Below are 16,675 nucleotides of genomic sequence, written 5' to 3' on the forward strand. Positions count from 1 at the left end.
CTCCCCCGCCTTTTCTTCCTCTCCCCTTTCCATCTCCCTCCTCTCTCTCCCCATACTCCCAATTTCTTCAGGGGTTCTTGTCCCCCTTCCCTTCTTTGGGGGACCATGTGTTCATCTCTTGGGGTCCTCCTTGTATCCTAGCTCCTCTGGCGGTGTGGATAGTAGGCTGATAATCCTTTGCTCTGTGTCTAAAAAGCAGGTATGAGTGAATGCATACCATGTTTGTCTTTTTGTAACTGGGTTACCTCGCACAGATAGGAAGGATGTGAGTCCTGCCACACCCCACTCTTGGCTCCCCCTCTGCCCACTGTACTCTGCTTGAGTGAGAAGAATATCAGGAGAAACCAGACCATCTAGAGTTGCAGACACTGAAATCTTGGCCCACATACGCCACCAGGAGACCAGAGGAGATGGAGAGACTCCACCTGTACCCACTGGAAGAAGGGATGGGAAGACAACAGTATAAGAACACACTCAGCAATAGAAAGACCAATATCACACCACCAGAATCTAGAAGCTCCACACGAGCAGGACCTGAAAAATCCAACACAGATGAAGCAGAGGAGATGAACCTTAAAAATTATTTTATGAAGATGATAGACCCTCAATGAGGAAATGAAAAAAATCCTGAAAGAAATAGAAGAAAAAACAAACAAAAAATACATGAAATAGAAGAAAAGACAAACTAAAAAATTCAAGAGATAATTACATTTCTACTTATGTCATTCTTCATACAATCTAGGAGATACATTTCCAAAGAGGATGTCACATTCTTTATCATGAATGAGCGCATGCATGCGTGCATGCGTGCATGCATGCGTGCCTGTGTGTGTGTGTGTGTGTGTGTGTGTGTGTGTGTGTGTTATATAGTGGTAGTTTGAATACAAATGGACACATAAGCTCAAAGGCAGTGACACTATTAGGAAGTGTGGCCTTGTTGAAGTAGTTGTGGCCTTGTAGGAAGTGAGTCATTGTGGAGGTGGGCTTTGAGGTCTCCTATGCTCAAGCTACACATAGTTCAGCTCGCTCTCTGTTGCCTGTGGATCAAGATGAAGAACTTCAGCTCGCCTTCCAACACTATGTTTACCTGCACACAGCTATGTCCCACCATGATAAGAATGGACTAAATCTGTAAACTCTAAGACACCCCAATTAAATGTTTTCCTTTATAAGAGTTGCTGTAGTCATAGTGTCTCTTCACAGTAATATAAACCCTAAGAAAGACACATATGCATATATGTATTGTGTAGATAGATAGATATACAATTTTTCATATAGAAATGAAGAAACTATCTACAAACCAAGCTTTCCTTTCAATTCCTCTACTTACTTCCCTTTTGGGTCATTAAACAAATGCCTGGATAATTTTATGGTTCACATAAATGAATATAAAATTGTTAAATCAGTTTGGTTCAAAATAATCAAGTGTTTACAGTGGACAAGGGGTGGCATAGAGGTTTTTAAGCTATTTCTTAAAAGTCTTCATTGACAACCTCCTAAGGAAGTCCTTTCTTCTATCCTGGTCTCCTTCTTTTCTTCTCCCATTCAATACCTTTCCTCTGGAATGACCTAAATTTTTCTCTGTACACACACACACACACACACAGGTGGGAAGGGAAGGGGACATAAAAAGCAAATAGAAGAGATCCTTGTTAAATCCATGTACCATGTAATTGGTCATTAATATGCTATTTTGCCCAATGTCTCATATTTCTCCATATGAAAACTTTAGGAAATTTCCTTCCCCCTAAGACTCACAGCATATCCTCCTCTCCTTACTTAGCTTTCCATGCTGTGCTTCGTGGTAATATTTACATTCTATAGTTTTAAAGGCTCTTCCAGAGAATTTAGTTATTTAGCCTTACTACCTGGGAAATTCTAATCAATAACGTTTTGTTTCTTAAGACAAAATCTGAAGTTACTCTAATATTTGAATTTGAAAAAAACAAACAAAACAAAACAAAGCAGCCTCCCAGAGCATCATTACCCACAATGAGCAGGAAAAGAAGCTAGGAGCTGGTTGCCAAGGAGAGCCTGCCTGCAGCTGTTGGATGGTCACTTCCAAGAGTTTCTAACATTGGAGCATCTTTCTGCCAAGTTCTTAGGATGTGACTCCTTTCCTGCCAGAACATAAATCCACTCAAAACATCCTCTCCCACTGATTTCACTCATGACCACTTTCCTCAAACCAGCTGCCCTACCCTTCCTTGCTATTCCCAAATTCCTCTCTTTTAATGTTTACCAAAGATTCAAGCAAGACTTGCTTTTTCTTCCTTTACCAACTTTTTCTAAGTGAAAAACTAATATAAATAACTGCAAAATGGAAAATATGTATTTATAATCACTTGTCTCCTTTTGCTTAAACATACCTGATTTTAATTTTTGCTGAATGATTCCTTTTTGTTTCAAATCCGTTAGAAAATTCAGCATTGACAATTATATGAATGAATTTAGTATGTCAGTGCCCTAGTTTGCTTTTCTGTTACTATGTTAAAACACTCACCAAAAGCAGCTTGATAGAGGAAAGGGTTTATTTGGCTTACACTTTCATGTCACAACCTATCTTTGAGGGGACTCAGAAAAGGAACTCAAGCAGAAACATAAGCAGAAATCATGGAGGAACGGCTGCTTCCTGGCTTGCTTCCCATCGCTTACTCAGCCTGCTTTCTTATAAAACCTAGGACCATCTGTCTGGGGGTAATACTACCCACAGGGTCTGGGCCCTCTCACATCAACCTTTAATCAAGAAAATGCCTCTAACAGTGGAGCCAGGGTTTATTCCTAGGTCAAAAATGGGTTTGGGGACCCCGTTCGCTATGGAGGGATAGTATTGCAGCCCAGATACGGAAAGGAGGCCCTGGGCCCTCCCCCAAATGATGTGATGGACTTTGATGATCCCCAGTGGAGGGTCTTACTATCCCTGGGGAGTGGGTGGTGGGTGGGTTGGGAGTCAGTGGGAAGTATAGGAGGATGGGAGGGTGAGGGAATGGGGGATGTATATGTAAATAAGAGTTTTTCTAAAAATAATTTAAAAAAGAAAATACATCAATGACTTGCCTATAGGCCATTTTGAAAGAGGAAATTTCTCAATTTAGTAATTCTCTTCCAAGGTGATACAAATTTGTGTCAAGTTGACCTCAACTAACCAGCATAACCAACAGTAATAACTTTGTGCCCCGTGTACAAAGAAGCTGAGCTATATACACAATGAGAGGATTGAGATGTGGAAATGTGTGCCCTCCCATTTTTGTGGGTATGCTTGAAAAACCCACCAGAGGATTTCTGAAGCTGTACCAAAGCATATGATGCTTTCCCCTTACATACACAATATGAATGCTGAATTTATAAATTTGGTGTAGTAAAGATATTAACAATAGCTCACCACAGATCCTAGCAACCTCTGCAAATGATTGCTTTCTACTTACCTTATCAAATCAAAATTTTGTATGGTTTTATTTGAAAAAATGCTATTCAGATTCTCTTTAGTATCCTTGATTTAGTATCACAATCCTTTTACTTTGGGGCTATGATTATGTAAAATGGGATTGCTTGCATAGAAGCACAATCAATAAGACAAAAACAGCAACCTGTAGAATGTGAAAAGATCTTCAACAACCCCACATCTAATAGAGGGCTGATCTCCAAATATATAAAGAACTTGAGAAACTAAACATCAAAATACCAAATAATCTAATTATTAATCTAATCTAAATAGAGAATTCTCAACAGAAGAATCTCAAATGGCCAAGATAGGCTTAAAGAATTGTTCAACATCCTTAGCCATCAGGGAAATCAAAATTACTCTGATACCATTTACACCTGTCAGAATGGCTAAGATCAAAAACACTAATCATAGCTTATGTTGGAGAGGATGTGGAGTAAGAGGAACACTCCTCTACTACTGGTGGGAGTGCAAACTTTATACAGTCACTTTAGAAATCAATATGGTGGTTTCTCAGAAAATTGGGAATCAATCTACCTTAAGACCCATCTATACCAATCTTGGGCATATATTCAAAGGATGTTCAATAATATACCACAGAGACATTTACTCAACTATGTTCATAGCAGCAATATTAGTAATAGCCAGAACCTAAAAACAACCTAGATGTCCTACAAACTAAAGAATGGATAAAGAAAATGTGGTACATTTATACAATGGAGTACTACTCAACTGTAAAAAATAATGACATCATGAAATTTGGAGGGCTCAAAGAGGTATGCATGGATTTCCCTGGGAAGGGGAAATAGGAGAGATCTCCTGAGTAAACTGGGGGTATGGGGATGTAAACACCAGGGATCAGGTGGGGTGGGACAAACAGGGAGAGTAATGAAAGAGATCCCTTAATAGGGGATGGCATTTCAGGGTTAGGGAGAAATCTGGTGCCAGGGAAACTCTCAGGAATCCACAAGGATAACCCAATTAAGATTCTACCAAGTCTCAGACTGTTGCCTCTCCTCAGCATGGTGGGAGATTAAATCTCAGAATGGCACCTGAGACACTGGGCCCCTGTATTTTATGTACCTCTAGGGCTTGGATTAAAAGCATGTGCTCTAATTCTCTTTTAGACTGGTTCACTCTCATGTAGCCCTGGATGGCCTTGAACTCACAGAGGTTCAACTGCCTTTATCTCCTGAGTTCTGGGATTAACTAGCTAACTAGTGTGGCTGGCTTTGCATTTTGATCCTCAGTAGCTTTATTAGATCATAAACAATATATGACCACAAACTTAGGTTCATAGGAACTCACAGACTAGATGGACAGCTAGGGAACCTGCATGTGACTGGCCTAGGCCCTCTACATATGTTTGACAGTTGTGTAGCTTGGTCTATTTGTAGAACTTCTAGCGATGGGATCAGGACATGTCCCTATTGTTTGAACTGGCTTTTGGGAATCTACTCCTCATACTGAATTGCCTTGCCCAGCCTTAATACAAAGGAAGAAGCTTAGTTCTATCTCAACTTGATGTGCTTTGTTGACACCCATTGGAGGCCTTCCCCTTTCTGAACAGAAACAGAGGAGGAGTGGGAGGGGGCAGAGGAGAGGTAGAAGGGGGATAGGAAGAGATACGGGAGAGGAAACCAGTTGGAATATAAAATACATGAAAAAAATTAATTAATAAAAAATGCAGGAACACTGAAAATACTACCCCAAATTACTTTCAGCCTATTCATATAAAGTATACCTGAAACATAAGTGAAGTATTATATCATTTAAACTCAGCTCCCATCCCCAAGATATCTCATACAAATACACATACAAAACTCTGATCATGGTTCCCCTTCCCCAACTCTAAGATCCTCCTTACCCATACAACTCCACAGCTCTCTCTGTCTCTCTCTCTCTGTCTCTCTCTCTCTCTCTCTCTCTCTCTCTCTCTCTCTCTCTCTCTCTCTCAATAAATAAGCAAACAAACAAAACAAAGCAAACTGTAAGGAGAGAAAGAACGATGAAACAGAGAGAGAGAGACAGATGAACAAAAACAAAACCCATAAAACACAAAATTGGAAACTATAATATTCACGCAAAAGACTAGTAAGTCAAAAAAATGGCCAAGCAAAGGAAGATGAGACTACTTCTGGGCATGTAGCCTACCCTAAAGCATAGTTAATATACCCAGTGAGATTCCAATAGTTAAAGCTAGTAGATCCTTTGCAAGCAGATGTCAGCTGGAGACAGCTTCTTGCTTAGAGATGGGAGCAATTTACAATTGCAAATCTATTTTCCTGTTTCTCAGAAAGCTTTCTCCAATGAAGAGTTATTTATGTTCCTTCTACAAGCTTTCTATATAGCATGAAGCTGTCAGTCTCTGGCCTTTCATTTATCACTTTGAGATATTAATACAAAAATCAAATATAACTTACATTCACTCTCAATGTATACTTGACCAGTGGCCATTTTATTTTTTTTTTAATTTCCTACCCATGAGTCACATGGAGTTCCTCACTGAAACACTCATATACCACTGATTTCCAGTCTTAGTGAAACTCAGAAATTGAACATTTGGTATATAACAGTGTGGGTTTGCAGATGTAGATTAATTACCTTAAGAATACAAGAATGATAGATACCAATTAGGACTCAAAAAACTCTGAGTTCTTGAATTTGACTCATGAATAAAGTTTTAGAAAGAACTTCCTTTTCTCCCAGGACTATCTGAAGCTCATCCATGGGGACTGGTGTCTCAGAGGAAACTAGGAAAGTACCACACTGACACATCATTATTTTCAGAGAAGAAAACTTGGTCTGGCATGAAGTGATTCATTATTCACACTCAATGTAATTCTAAACACTAAGGAATTTTCTCATTTCTTATGCTATTTATGAAGAAAGTTCAATGATGCAGAAAGGCACTTCCTTCCCATTCTAAAATAGGGTTCATTTTCTTTTACAGGAAGTAGAAGAAACGTTTACTGTTGAAATTATACTATATTCCTAACAATACCCCTTTTCTCTCAGTAGAACTGTGAGCAGAAGCACACTTCTGGACCAGAACTGTTCCCCTGAGCATCCTCAGTGCTGTGAGTATCTCTTGGCTACAGAGAGGAAATGTTTAGGATAAAATTTTGTTTTTCTCTAGAATGAAGAAATGCAGTTAGTTTTGATGCATGGTATCTTTAAATAGAGTCTAGAAAATGACAGTCTCATACAGAAAAATCATAACAATGTCCCCAACCTCCTTCAGTGCAAGCAACATTTATCTTCTGCATCTTACCAGAATGTTGAGTCCTTGAGTGGAATAGCAACTGCTGTTTATTGAAGGTCAATCTTAGTATTGTCTCAAGTAGTGATTCTTGTTAGTTTCCCCTTGTGGAATGTATACCACATAGTGTCCTTGCTTTAAGGCTCTATCATTTTAAGAATCTTCATACTTACTCCATGGCCAAATTCTTGAAAGCTTGAATTTGTTTTTATCAACAATTTAAAAATTAAAATAAGCAAGGCCTAAGACACTTTAAAACTTCAAGTCATATCTATTAAAGAAAATAAATCAATTAACACTTTCTTTTTTCTTCTTCTTCTGAGACTCTGAAAAAAATTTAAAAGGGCAGGGTGCTTTAGTGCAACAACGGAGCCTAGAAAGCAATAACAGATTCTCAAGACAGTCAGCATTAAATGAGTTAAGAAAGATATGTGTACTCGAGCAATCTGGAAATGCCAGGAGCAAAAACAGAACACAGAAACAGCATTTCCTATTTGGGGAAAGACAGAGCAGGGAGATTTACATGTAGCAAAACCTGAATAAGGAGAAGTCAGGAGCAACAGCAGACCTTGAAATAGATTAAGTAGTACATCGTTCCTGTTATGACACACCCCCAGGTGTGTAAAATACAAGTACACATCACATACAAATGCATATGTATCAGTCTACATAAATTTATAGATAATTGGGACATACTGCCAACCAGCTATGAATTTAAGCTATTTTTTTACGAGACAGGGTTTCTCTGTATTGTTTTGGAGGCTGTCGGTCCAGCCTGGCCTCGAACACCCAGAGATCCGCCTACCTCTGCCTCCCGAGTGTTGGGATTAAAGGCGTGCGCCACCACCACCCGGCTTAAGCAATTTTTTAAGAAATATCATTCAAGGGTTTATTTCACATTCAGTTCAGTGCATAGGTCCTGCAGATACTGTTGAGAGCTTAGTAGCATCTACAGATAAAGCTAGAAAGATAATACAATTCTTTAGGTGTTCAGATACAGATATGGCCAGGGCTTGTTGGAAGCATATGGATACAGCTTCTAAACTTACCTGTATGTAAGAAGTTGAGGGAGACTTTCCATGGAGGGGGCTCCTAAACTGAGATCTAGAAGTCTAGTAGGACTTAGCCTTTAATGAAAATAGTGGGGAAGGGCATTAAACCAATGGAAGCCCCTGTGCAATAACTGAAAATCAAAGGGAAGGTTGGCTCTCTCAGGAAACTAGAGCAGGGTGAGAAAACTGCATCTTATGCTAAGGGCTGGACAGGGAATGTTTTAGGCACACTTGAAACCTGTATGACCCCTGTTGCAACTGCTCAAGTCTTTATTGTAGCACAAAAGCAGGCAAGTGAATCTGGCTGTGTTACAATAGAATTCGTTTACTGAGTCGTGGCAATAATTTGCCAGACTTTGAGCCTAAGTGATTCAGTGTGAAACATAGAGTGGGAAAAGATGAATGGCAGGTGAGGCTGAAAAAATGGTTAAGGCAAGGTCATCAAAGGCCTTGAATGATATGCTAAGAAGCTTGGGGGTCACCCGGAAGGATGTGTGACAGGCTGTGAGTAGGAAAGAATGGGAGAATCAGGAGAAAGGGAGCCCACTTAAGGGCTGTACTTGTACACAAACTTAAGATTGAAGATATGGACTCGGAAAAAAAAAACAGCATGAGGTACAATGAAGGGGACACCTTAGAGAATAAAGAGCTAATTCATTGGTCTCTGGAAAGGTGGAGGAGTGCCATTTGACCCTACACATCACAATATTTCCAAAGGAGAATTAAAATGACCAGAGACTATAGGGATGGATTTTGAGAAGCACATAGATCCGGTGTTTTAAGTCTGAAGCCTTAGCTTCCCAAGGCTGCTTTTGTTGTCTGAGTGTTGTTGTCTGTTGTGTATATGAGACATCCAATTTCCTTCAGAAATATCACAGTTCACAGGATGCTCCGAACATTGCCTGTGCAGCAATCTGGGAAGCCAAGACCTATTTCCTAATGCCTCTATTAGCATCCTTTCCATTGGGCACTGGCGCACCTGCCACTCCTGCTAAGGACCACTCCTCTCAGCAGGCACTGTCCTTCCACTGGTGTCTTTTCTGTTGCCAGTCCAAGATCTTCATTATTCCTGTGCCAACCCATAGCCTTTACAAAAGGAGGGAAGAAATGACCTTTTATTTCTTTTATTTTTATTAATTTTTAAATTTATTTTACATACCGACCACAGAGTTCCCTCCCTCTTCTCCTCTCTTTCCCTCCTCCTACCTCCCTCCCCCACCCATCCACTCTTCCTCTATCTCTATTCAGATGGGGCAAGGCTTCCCATGGGAAGCAACAGAATATGCATATCAAGTTGAGGAAGGACCAAGCTCCTCCCCAATGACTCAAGACTGAGCAAGGCATCCCACCATAGGGAATAAGTCCCAAAAAGTCAGCTCGTGGATCACGGATAGGTCCTGGTCCCACTGCTAGGGGCCCTACAAACAGACCAAGCTATGCAACTGTTACCCATATGCACAGGGCCTAAGTCAGTCACATGCAGGCTCGATAGCTGTTGGTCTAGAGTCCATGAACCCCCACGACCTCAAGTCAGCTGTCTCTGTGGGTTTCCCCATCATGATCTTGACTGACCCCTCTTGCTCATATAATTATTCCTCCCTCCCTTTAACTGGACTCCTGGAGCTTAGCCCAGTGTTTGGCTGTGGGTCTCTGCATCTGCTTCTATCGTTACTGGCTAAAAGTTCCATGATGACAATTGTTGTCGTTACCAATCTGATTATAGGAGAAGACCAGTATAGGCACCTTCTCCACTATTGCTAGGGATCTTAGTTCTGATCATCCTTTTGAAGTCCTAGGAGTTTACCTGGCACCAGGTTTCTCCCTAACCCCATAATGGCCCCAATGGCCCCGTCTTTCATTGTTCTCCCTCTCCGTCCCTCCCCAAACTCGACCATCCTGATCCCTCATATTCGAACTCCCTCTCCTTAATCCCTTCCCCCTCTGCCTCCAGTTTACCCAGGAGAACTCATCTATTTCCCATTCCCAATGATCCATGTGTCACTCTTAGGGTCCTCCTTGTTACCCAGCTTCTCTGGTTCTGTGGATTGTAGTCTGGTTATCCTTTGCTTTACATCTAATATCCACTAATGAGTGAGGACATACCACATTTATCTTTCTGGGTCTGAGTTGCCTCACTCAGAATGATTTTTTTCTAGTTCTATCCATTTGGAAATGGCCCTTTCTTGTTTGCACCCTGTGTGGTTGCTTACCTGGTACTGTGGTGTTGCTTTCAAATTGCACAGGTATCACCTATAGACTTACCCCATAACGCTTACCGTCACTTACATGTGTTAGGGTTGAAGGCTGACATTAAATTACCTACACATGCATCTTTCCATGTGAACAATACTCGAGACCCTCCCCTACAAAAGCCTCATGACTGTCTTCTGGAAAAGCCTGACTCCCAGCCCCACCATGGATGGGATTCATTGTTCTGGTTGTAGTTCAGAAGAATTGGATCTTTGCCCCCTCCCAATACTCTTCTACTTAACTCAGGTTAGGTTTCTTTTTCTTTGGGAAACCTCTACTCCATGCCCATGTGTCTCTAACAAAGGGTGGTTTCTGAGTATTCCCAAAGAAACCTGTGTGTGACTCTACCGTGCCATTTTTACTCACTGGATCATGTTGGAAATACCATTCAGGGTATTTGTTTATCCTGATTAAGTGACAAGCTCCTAAGTGACCTGTGGGGCTTGAAACATAAGCTTTCAGCAAGTGCTTGTGGAATTCATCCATGTAATTCTCCAAATGTTGGAGTATTTAGCACTAGGACATTTTGTATTAAGCTGCAGAGACTGCCACTCTCCTCTGTGTGGGAAATGAAGGCGATTCTGTGTCTACCCTAGATTTACAAAAGACCATGCAGGTGGCCGGTTGAATTGGCTGTTAATGCACAGTTATCATTTCACGGAAAGTCCTGGAGTTTTCAATATTACACACAATGACTTTGCCTTGGTCTAGAAAGGAGATGAACACTTAACCTCTCAGTGTTCACACATATTAGGGAAAAATTAAGCAATCTAACAAAGAAGCAAAAGCTTCCCTCCTCCATGCTGTTTTTGGTGTGCTTTGAAACTGCACAGTTCATCTTACAGGAATTTATCTTACACATTTCAAAGGAAAATTATAAGGAAGAATACTCTCATTAACACAGGCTGTCACTTTATTGTCTCCCAGTGAACTTTAGTAGAACCAAAGGAAAAATTGTCTATGAATTTGCACATGCAAATGGGAATGCTTCATTTACCAATGGAAGATAATTAGTCACAAAAGAAGGTTTTGACAGAAATATGCTTTCCTGGTATTTTCAGTTTGGTATCATTAGCAATTACTTATCTTTTCACTTCTTTCAGGTTAATGTCTACAGTTCCTTATCTACTCTGCATGCATTATGAGTTTCCATATAGCAAGCAACTGGTCCTAGAAATTTTAATTTAGACACTTTTCTACTTCCTCAACAATCTTTTTTACTTGGTATGTAACATTTTATTTAGCCTCCTAAAAAAAAAGGACCTTAATTAGAGTGTGGACTCATTAACAAAAATGTGTCCTAAAGTCAAGAATATAGCACATAATCACAAATACTCAGGAAATAGAGGCAAGAAGATATGCAAAGCCAGCCTAGACAAAATGGTGAAGTTTGAGTTAGCCAATGCTAAGAGACTGTGTCTCAATCCCTTTCCCTCCTTTCAACATACATAAATAAATAAACTAGAAAAAAATTTAAGTCATCTTCTCTGATTTGTATCCCACCCACCTATATAATAACAATGGTTTTAGTTGTTTTTATAAACACATATAATATGGGTTTCCTTCACTCAATCTATACTCGACTACAGGGGAAGAGCACTTGTCTAATATATCAAACCCTGGGTTCAAACCTCAGCACCAAAAAAAAATCACTTTTCTTTTACAATGTAATATGGGTGTAAGAATTAATTCCTCATGAATACAGTTGCTTATGCACTAATCACTAAGTTATTATATGGTTTACTGACAGATCAGCTATTACATTTATAAGTATTATTATCATAACTATATAAGGTTAAAGAAGTACTGTTTTCAATTTTATTTAATGCTTACATTTAAATTCTGTTAAAAGCTGCTTTGGAGCCTGATAGGTGGCTTAGCAACTAGAGGGGCTTCACCAAGCCTGATGGCCTGAGTTCAATCTGCAGAATCCGAACAATGTGGGGAGAAAGTCATTCCCACAAATTGTCATCTAACCTCTGCAAGTGCCCTATGACATGCATGTACATGTGCTCACACATGACTAAATGGAATTTTAAGAATTTAAAGTTGGTTTAGGTGCTCAAAGGGCCAGCCAAATCATCAATCAATAAGGAAGTCATGCCAACTGGGTATGTAGGACCTGAGACACAGCTATGACCTGAAGGAGCATAGATACAACCTTTTATATTGTCATTCTAAATCTCCTTGTCTCAAGTCTAGGGAACTGTGGCTCAGTAGTAGAGGGTTTGCTTAGCATGCACAAAGTCCTGGATTACATTACCAGCACCACTGAATGGATGAATAAATTAGTAAATGAATAGCAGTAAATAGCAAACTATTTTAAAAACCCAATTTTCTCTTCATCATAAAAGATGCATCTAAAACGTAAGCTATAAAGGTGAACACCCCACTAAATCATTATTATTATTATTATTATTATTAATGATTCTGAGAACTCCATCCTTGCTGTCTTCTTAGGAGATCGAAGGCCATGAGAAATGGCTCTGCAATCACAGAGTTCATCCTCCTAGGTTTTCCAGGCATCCAAGGCCTCCAAGCCCTTCTCTTCATAGTGATCTTTCTCATCTACATATTAACCCTTTCAGGCAATGGACTCATTATTTTCATCGTGTGGGTTGAGCCCAGGCTTCAAACTCCAATGTACTTCTTCCTCTGCAACTTAGCCTTCCTAGAGATCTGGTATACCACCACTGTCATTCCCAAATTGCTGGAAACTTTTGTGGTATCAAGAACAGTCATCTGCACCACCTGCTGTCTGCTGCAGGCTTTCTTTCACTTCTTCCTGGGTACCACTGAGTTCTTGATTCTGGGCACCATGTCGTTTGATCGCTACTTGGCCATCTGTAAGCCCCTCCGTTACCCCACCATTATGACCAGCACCCTCTGCATGCAGCTGGCCCTTAGCTCCTGGCTAGCAGGCTTCACCATTGTCTTTTGCCAGACAATGCTGCTCATCCAGCTGCCATTCTGTGGCAACAATGTCATCAACCATTTCTACTGTGATGTGGGTCCCATCCTAAAAGCTGCCTGTGCAGACACCAGCATTTTGGAACTAATGGGTCTCCTGGCAACCATCCTTGTGATCCCAGGATCACTCCTCTTCACCATCATTTCCTACATCTACATCTTATCCACCATCCTACGGATTCCTTCAGCCACTGGCCGCCAAAAGGCTTTTTCTACCTGTGCTTCTCACCTGACAGTTGTCTCTCTGCTCTATGGCGCTGTCTTGTTCATGTACCTGAGACCCACAGCACACTCCTCCTTTAAGATTAATAAGGTGGTGTCCGTGCTAAATACCATACTTACACCCCTTCTTAACCCCTTTATTTACACCATTAGAAACAAGGAGGTGAAAGGGGCCCTGGGGAAAGCCATGACTTGTTCAAAAGCTCACCATGCAAAGTAAAACCAGCAATATATCAAAATGAGCCTAATGCAGATATTAACACAGGACTGAGAGTGAAGCAAACTTGTAGAAAAGTTTGGCAACCCCCCCTCCGCCCTCATGACCGACCTAGGCCCTCTGCTAGTGTGTAACAGTTGTGTATCTTGGTCTCTTTGTAAGACTCCTAGCGGTGAGACCAGGAACTGTCCCTGGCACTTAGCTGGCTTTTGGGAACCATGCTGGATTACATAGGTCCTGCCTCCCTCATCGTGGTGTGTCATGCTTTGTTCGAGCCATGGGAGGCCTGCCCATTTCTGAATGAAGACTAAGGAGGAGTGGATGGGAAGAAGCAGGAGACGTGGGAAGGAGAGAAGGGAGGGAAATCTGTCGTTGGTTTGTAAAATAGATGAAAAAATGTTATTTAAGTAAAGTAAAATAAAAGTCTGCCCCTATATACCAGAAGTTTGAGTACAGTATTATCCCAAGACACAGATATGAAAAAAGACAGAGATATGATGACCTCCATTAAATTATATAAAATGAACTTATATTTATTATATATAAATTAACTGGGATTTCTCCTTAAGGGGGAAAAGTCATCTAAAGTTTCATCAAAAAAATGTCTTATGATTTCCTAAAATGCAAGAGGCAGAACTCAGGACTTTCTTAATTACAAAGGTGAAAAGAACAAAGTCAGAAACAAATGTTGGTGAGTTTAGATGTGTGTAGAGAATCCTGCTTTCCTCTTTTATTGATAACTGGGATTTCTGAATCATCATAAAGAGACAGAAGGTGGGAAAGGGAAGGAGTCTGACCTTCAACAGGCATGGGGTGTGTTTATTAATGCTCACAGTGAGAGGCAGCCTCTCTACCAAGGGAAATTTAGAGATCTGCAAGGAACAAAGCTGGCGTCTACCCTTTATAGGAGCTGGGTAAGGGGCTCAGGGATGAGGAAAAGCTACAACTATAGGGGGCTACAACATCTCTCCTTCCTGAAAGTGTTGGCCCAGGGAGAGAAGCTATCTTTGGAGACTGTCTCTACAGACATTCCCTTCTGACCCATAAGGCTGAGAAAAGTCAACTGTAATCTCATAGGAATCCTGTTTACTACTGAGGCACTCTATCAATAACTATCTTGTTGTCTCAAGCACACGGCAACCCATACCTCATTTTCTCAGCTCCATTGCTTTACCATAAAAGAAACACACTAGAGTCAATGCTGATGGGCTTCCAGAAATGTCTGAAATGAACCTGCTTTCTACTTGTTCACATGTTAATAAGGCCCCCTCCACCTCGACATAATACACAATTTTAGGTAAGTCTAAAGGGGTCATTCCCAGGAAGTACAAAAAATTGAGGCTATCGTGTAAAAAGTAATGATTTTTGTTTTGTGGATTATTCCAGTTTCTAGAATTTATTCTCAGGAGATCAGGCACAAACAACAGATATCTCAGAGATAACATAACTGGGGGCCTTATTGGAAAATCCCACTCCTATGAATTTCATGACTTCAAAGGCTTACCTGCAGATTAGCATTGGAGTCTATAGAAGCAAGCATACACTTGGGCAAGATGTCTGTGAGTACTCTGATGATGATATGGGTGAGTCAGTTTGTGGTAGTGAGTATTACATATGCCCTTTGCCAACAGTGAAGACTATCATTTAAGGCCCAATAAAACTCATATTTGTTTATTTATTTTACATGCCAATCACAGTTTCCCCTACCTCCTCTCCTTTCATTCCCTCCCCCCCTTTCTTCTACCCCTCCTCATCCACTCCTCCTTCTATTCAGAAGGGGTAAGGCCTCCTATAGAAGTCAACAAATTTTACCCAAAGCCATTTAGACAATAGTTGAAATCACCTTAAATAAGAAAATAGGGCCATGTTTTAACAGTCTCCAAAGAATAAAGTAACTAAAAAAAGGAAGAGAAGAGCAAATGTAACAGAAGAAAAGTCTATGTCTAGTTCACCAGACCAAAAGATGCCCAAACAGCTGGGAAGGCATCTGTGTGTCCCTTACACATACTTGCCAAGCGTATGAGAGTAGAAGATATCAGCACTTGGATCGGTGGGTCTCAGTCAATTCATTGAATAGAAGAAAAAGGCAGAAATACTCTTCATTTTGAGCTAAGACATCCATTTCATCCCGATATATCAGAGCACCTGATTCTCCCACCTGTTGATGGAGACAGTGCACAGCGACACCCTACCTTCCCTCACCTGTTCTCAGACTGAACTCTCTCAGTTCCCCATTCTGCAATCCACACTGATCCTGCCACTGCCTCAGGCTCCACGATTCCAAGAGTTGGTGCGCAAGCCTCACTAACAGTAGAATTTAAGAATGGACTAGGAAGAAAACTCAAAAACAATTTCATTAGACTTTAAAAAAGAAAACCCCCAGAGCAAGCAAGCTGTAAATTTCGGCACCTACCTAGAGAAGGGAGATGGACAAGAGGAAGAGGGAAAAACTGTCGTTTGCAAGCAGTCACGTGGTGTGGGGTAGGGAGGGTACTTCAGAAAAAGATGGAAAGGTTCCAAAGTAACAGAAAAAGCATACTTTGGCTCTGGCCAGTGTCCTAAGAAAGAGATAGAGGAGAGAAAGAAAAAATTAAATGTGAGTCAGGACTCGGAAGGGCAGATAGACCTGAACAGCCCTGGAAGTGTTTCGGTCTGAACTGAAAAGTTCAGGTTTGGGGAAGGGGGGGGAAAGTACATTATCCCATTAAAGGGATAACTTTCCCAACTCCCATTTCTTTTACAATGGTCTTAGGTGAACCTGCATTCTGGAGGGGGTAATCTCCTAGTCAGATGATTAACTCTCACGTTAGCCTGAAATGTTAGGTCTACACCCAGGCCAGAGGGAGATTCCATTCTTTTGATCAGAAAGAAAAGTTTTCCTTTTGGTGGCCTCAACAAAGCCCTGGTCAAGGGTACTATAACATCAATTTCATCCCGTCTGCAGAACCCTACCGGCCTCTCCAGCAAAAGCGGTTAACATCTCCAGTTCAAAGTGTGTTAACCAATCAACACTAATTTGTCCCATGGCCGAAATGGTTTTCTCAAGACGCAGTTGCCAAGAGAAGGCCAGCGCATATTACCAAGTGACACACAGGGCAAAACTGACTATAGAAACGTCAGTGGCACAGACAAATGTTAAGAATTTGGGTCAGGGAAGAAAGTCGTAAGGCACCAAAATAACACACGGGGGCAAAAAGAGAACACCACCATCTTCTCACTGAGCTTCCAACTATTATTTCTAAGACCAACAGTATTAGTCT

General features: G+C 40.9%; 1 protein-coding gene across 1 annotated transcript; it reads left to right on the forward strand.

The window, feature by feature from the left end:
• Positions 1 to 12,479: 12,479 nt before the first annotated feature.
• On the forward strand, positions 12,480 to 13,418 carry LOC101843580 (olfactory receptor 6X1). The gene has a single exon (XM_005069391.2). It carries the CDS (start codon positions 12,480 to 12,482, stop codon positions 13,416 to 13,418), a length of 939 nt encoding a protein of 312 aa, XP_005069448.1.
• Positions 13,419 to 16,675: the final 3,257 nt, after the last annotated feature.

This window comes from Mesocricetus auratus, unplaced genomic scaffold (genome assembly GCF_017639785.1).
Source record: "Mesocricetus auratus isolate SY011 unplaced genomic scaffold, BCM_Maur_2.0 Super-Scaffold_100022, whole genome shotgun sequence".
NCBI lineage: Eukaryota > Metazoa > Chordata > Mammalia > Rodentia > Cricetidae > Mesocricetus > Mesocricetus auratus.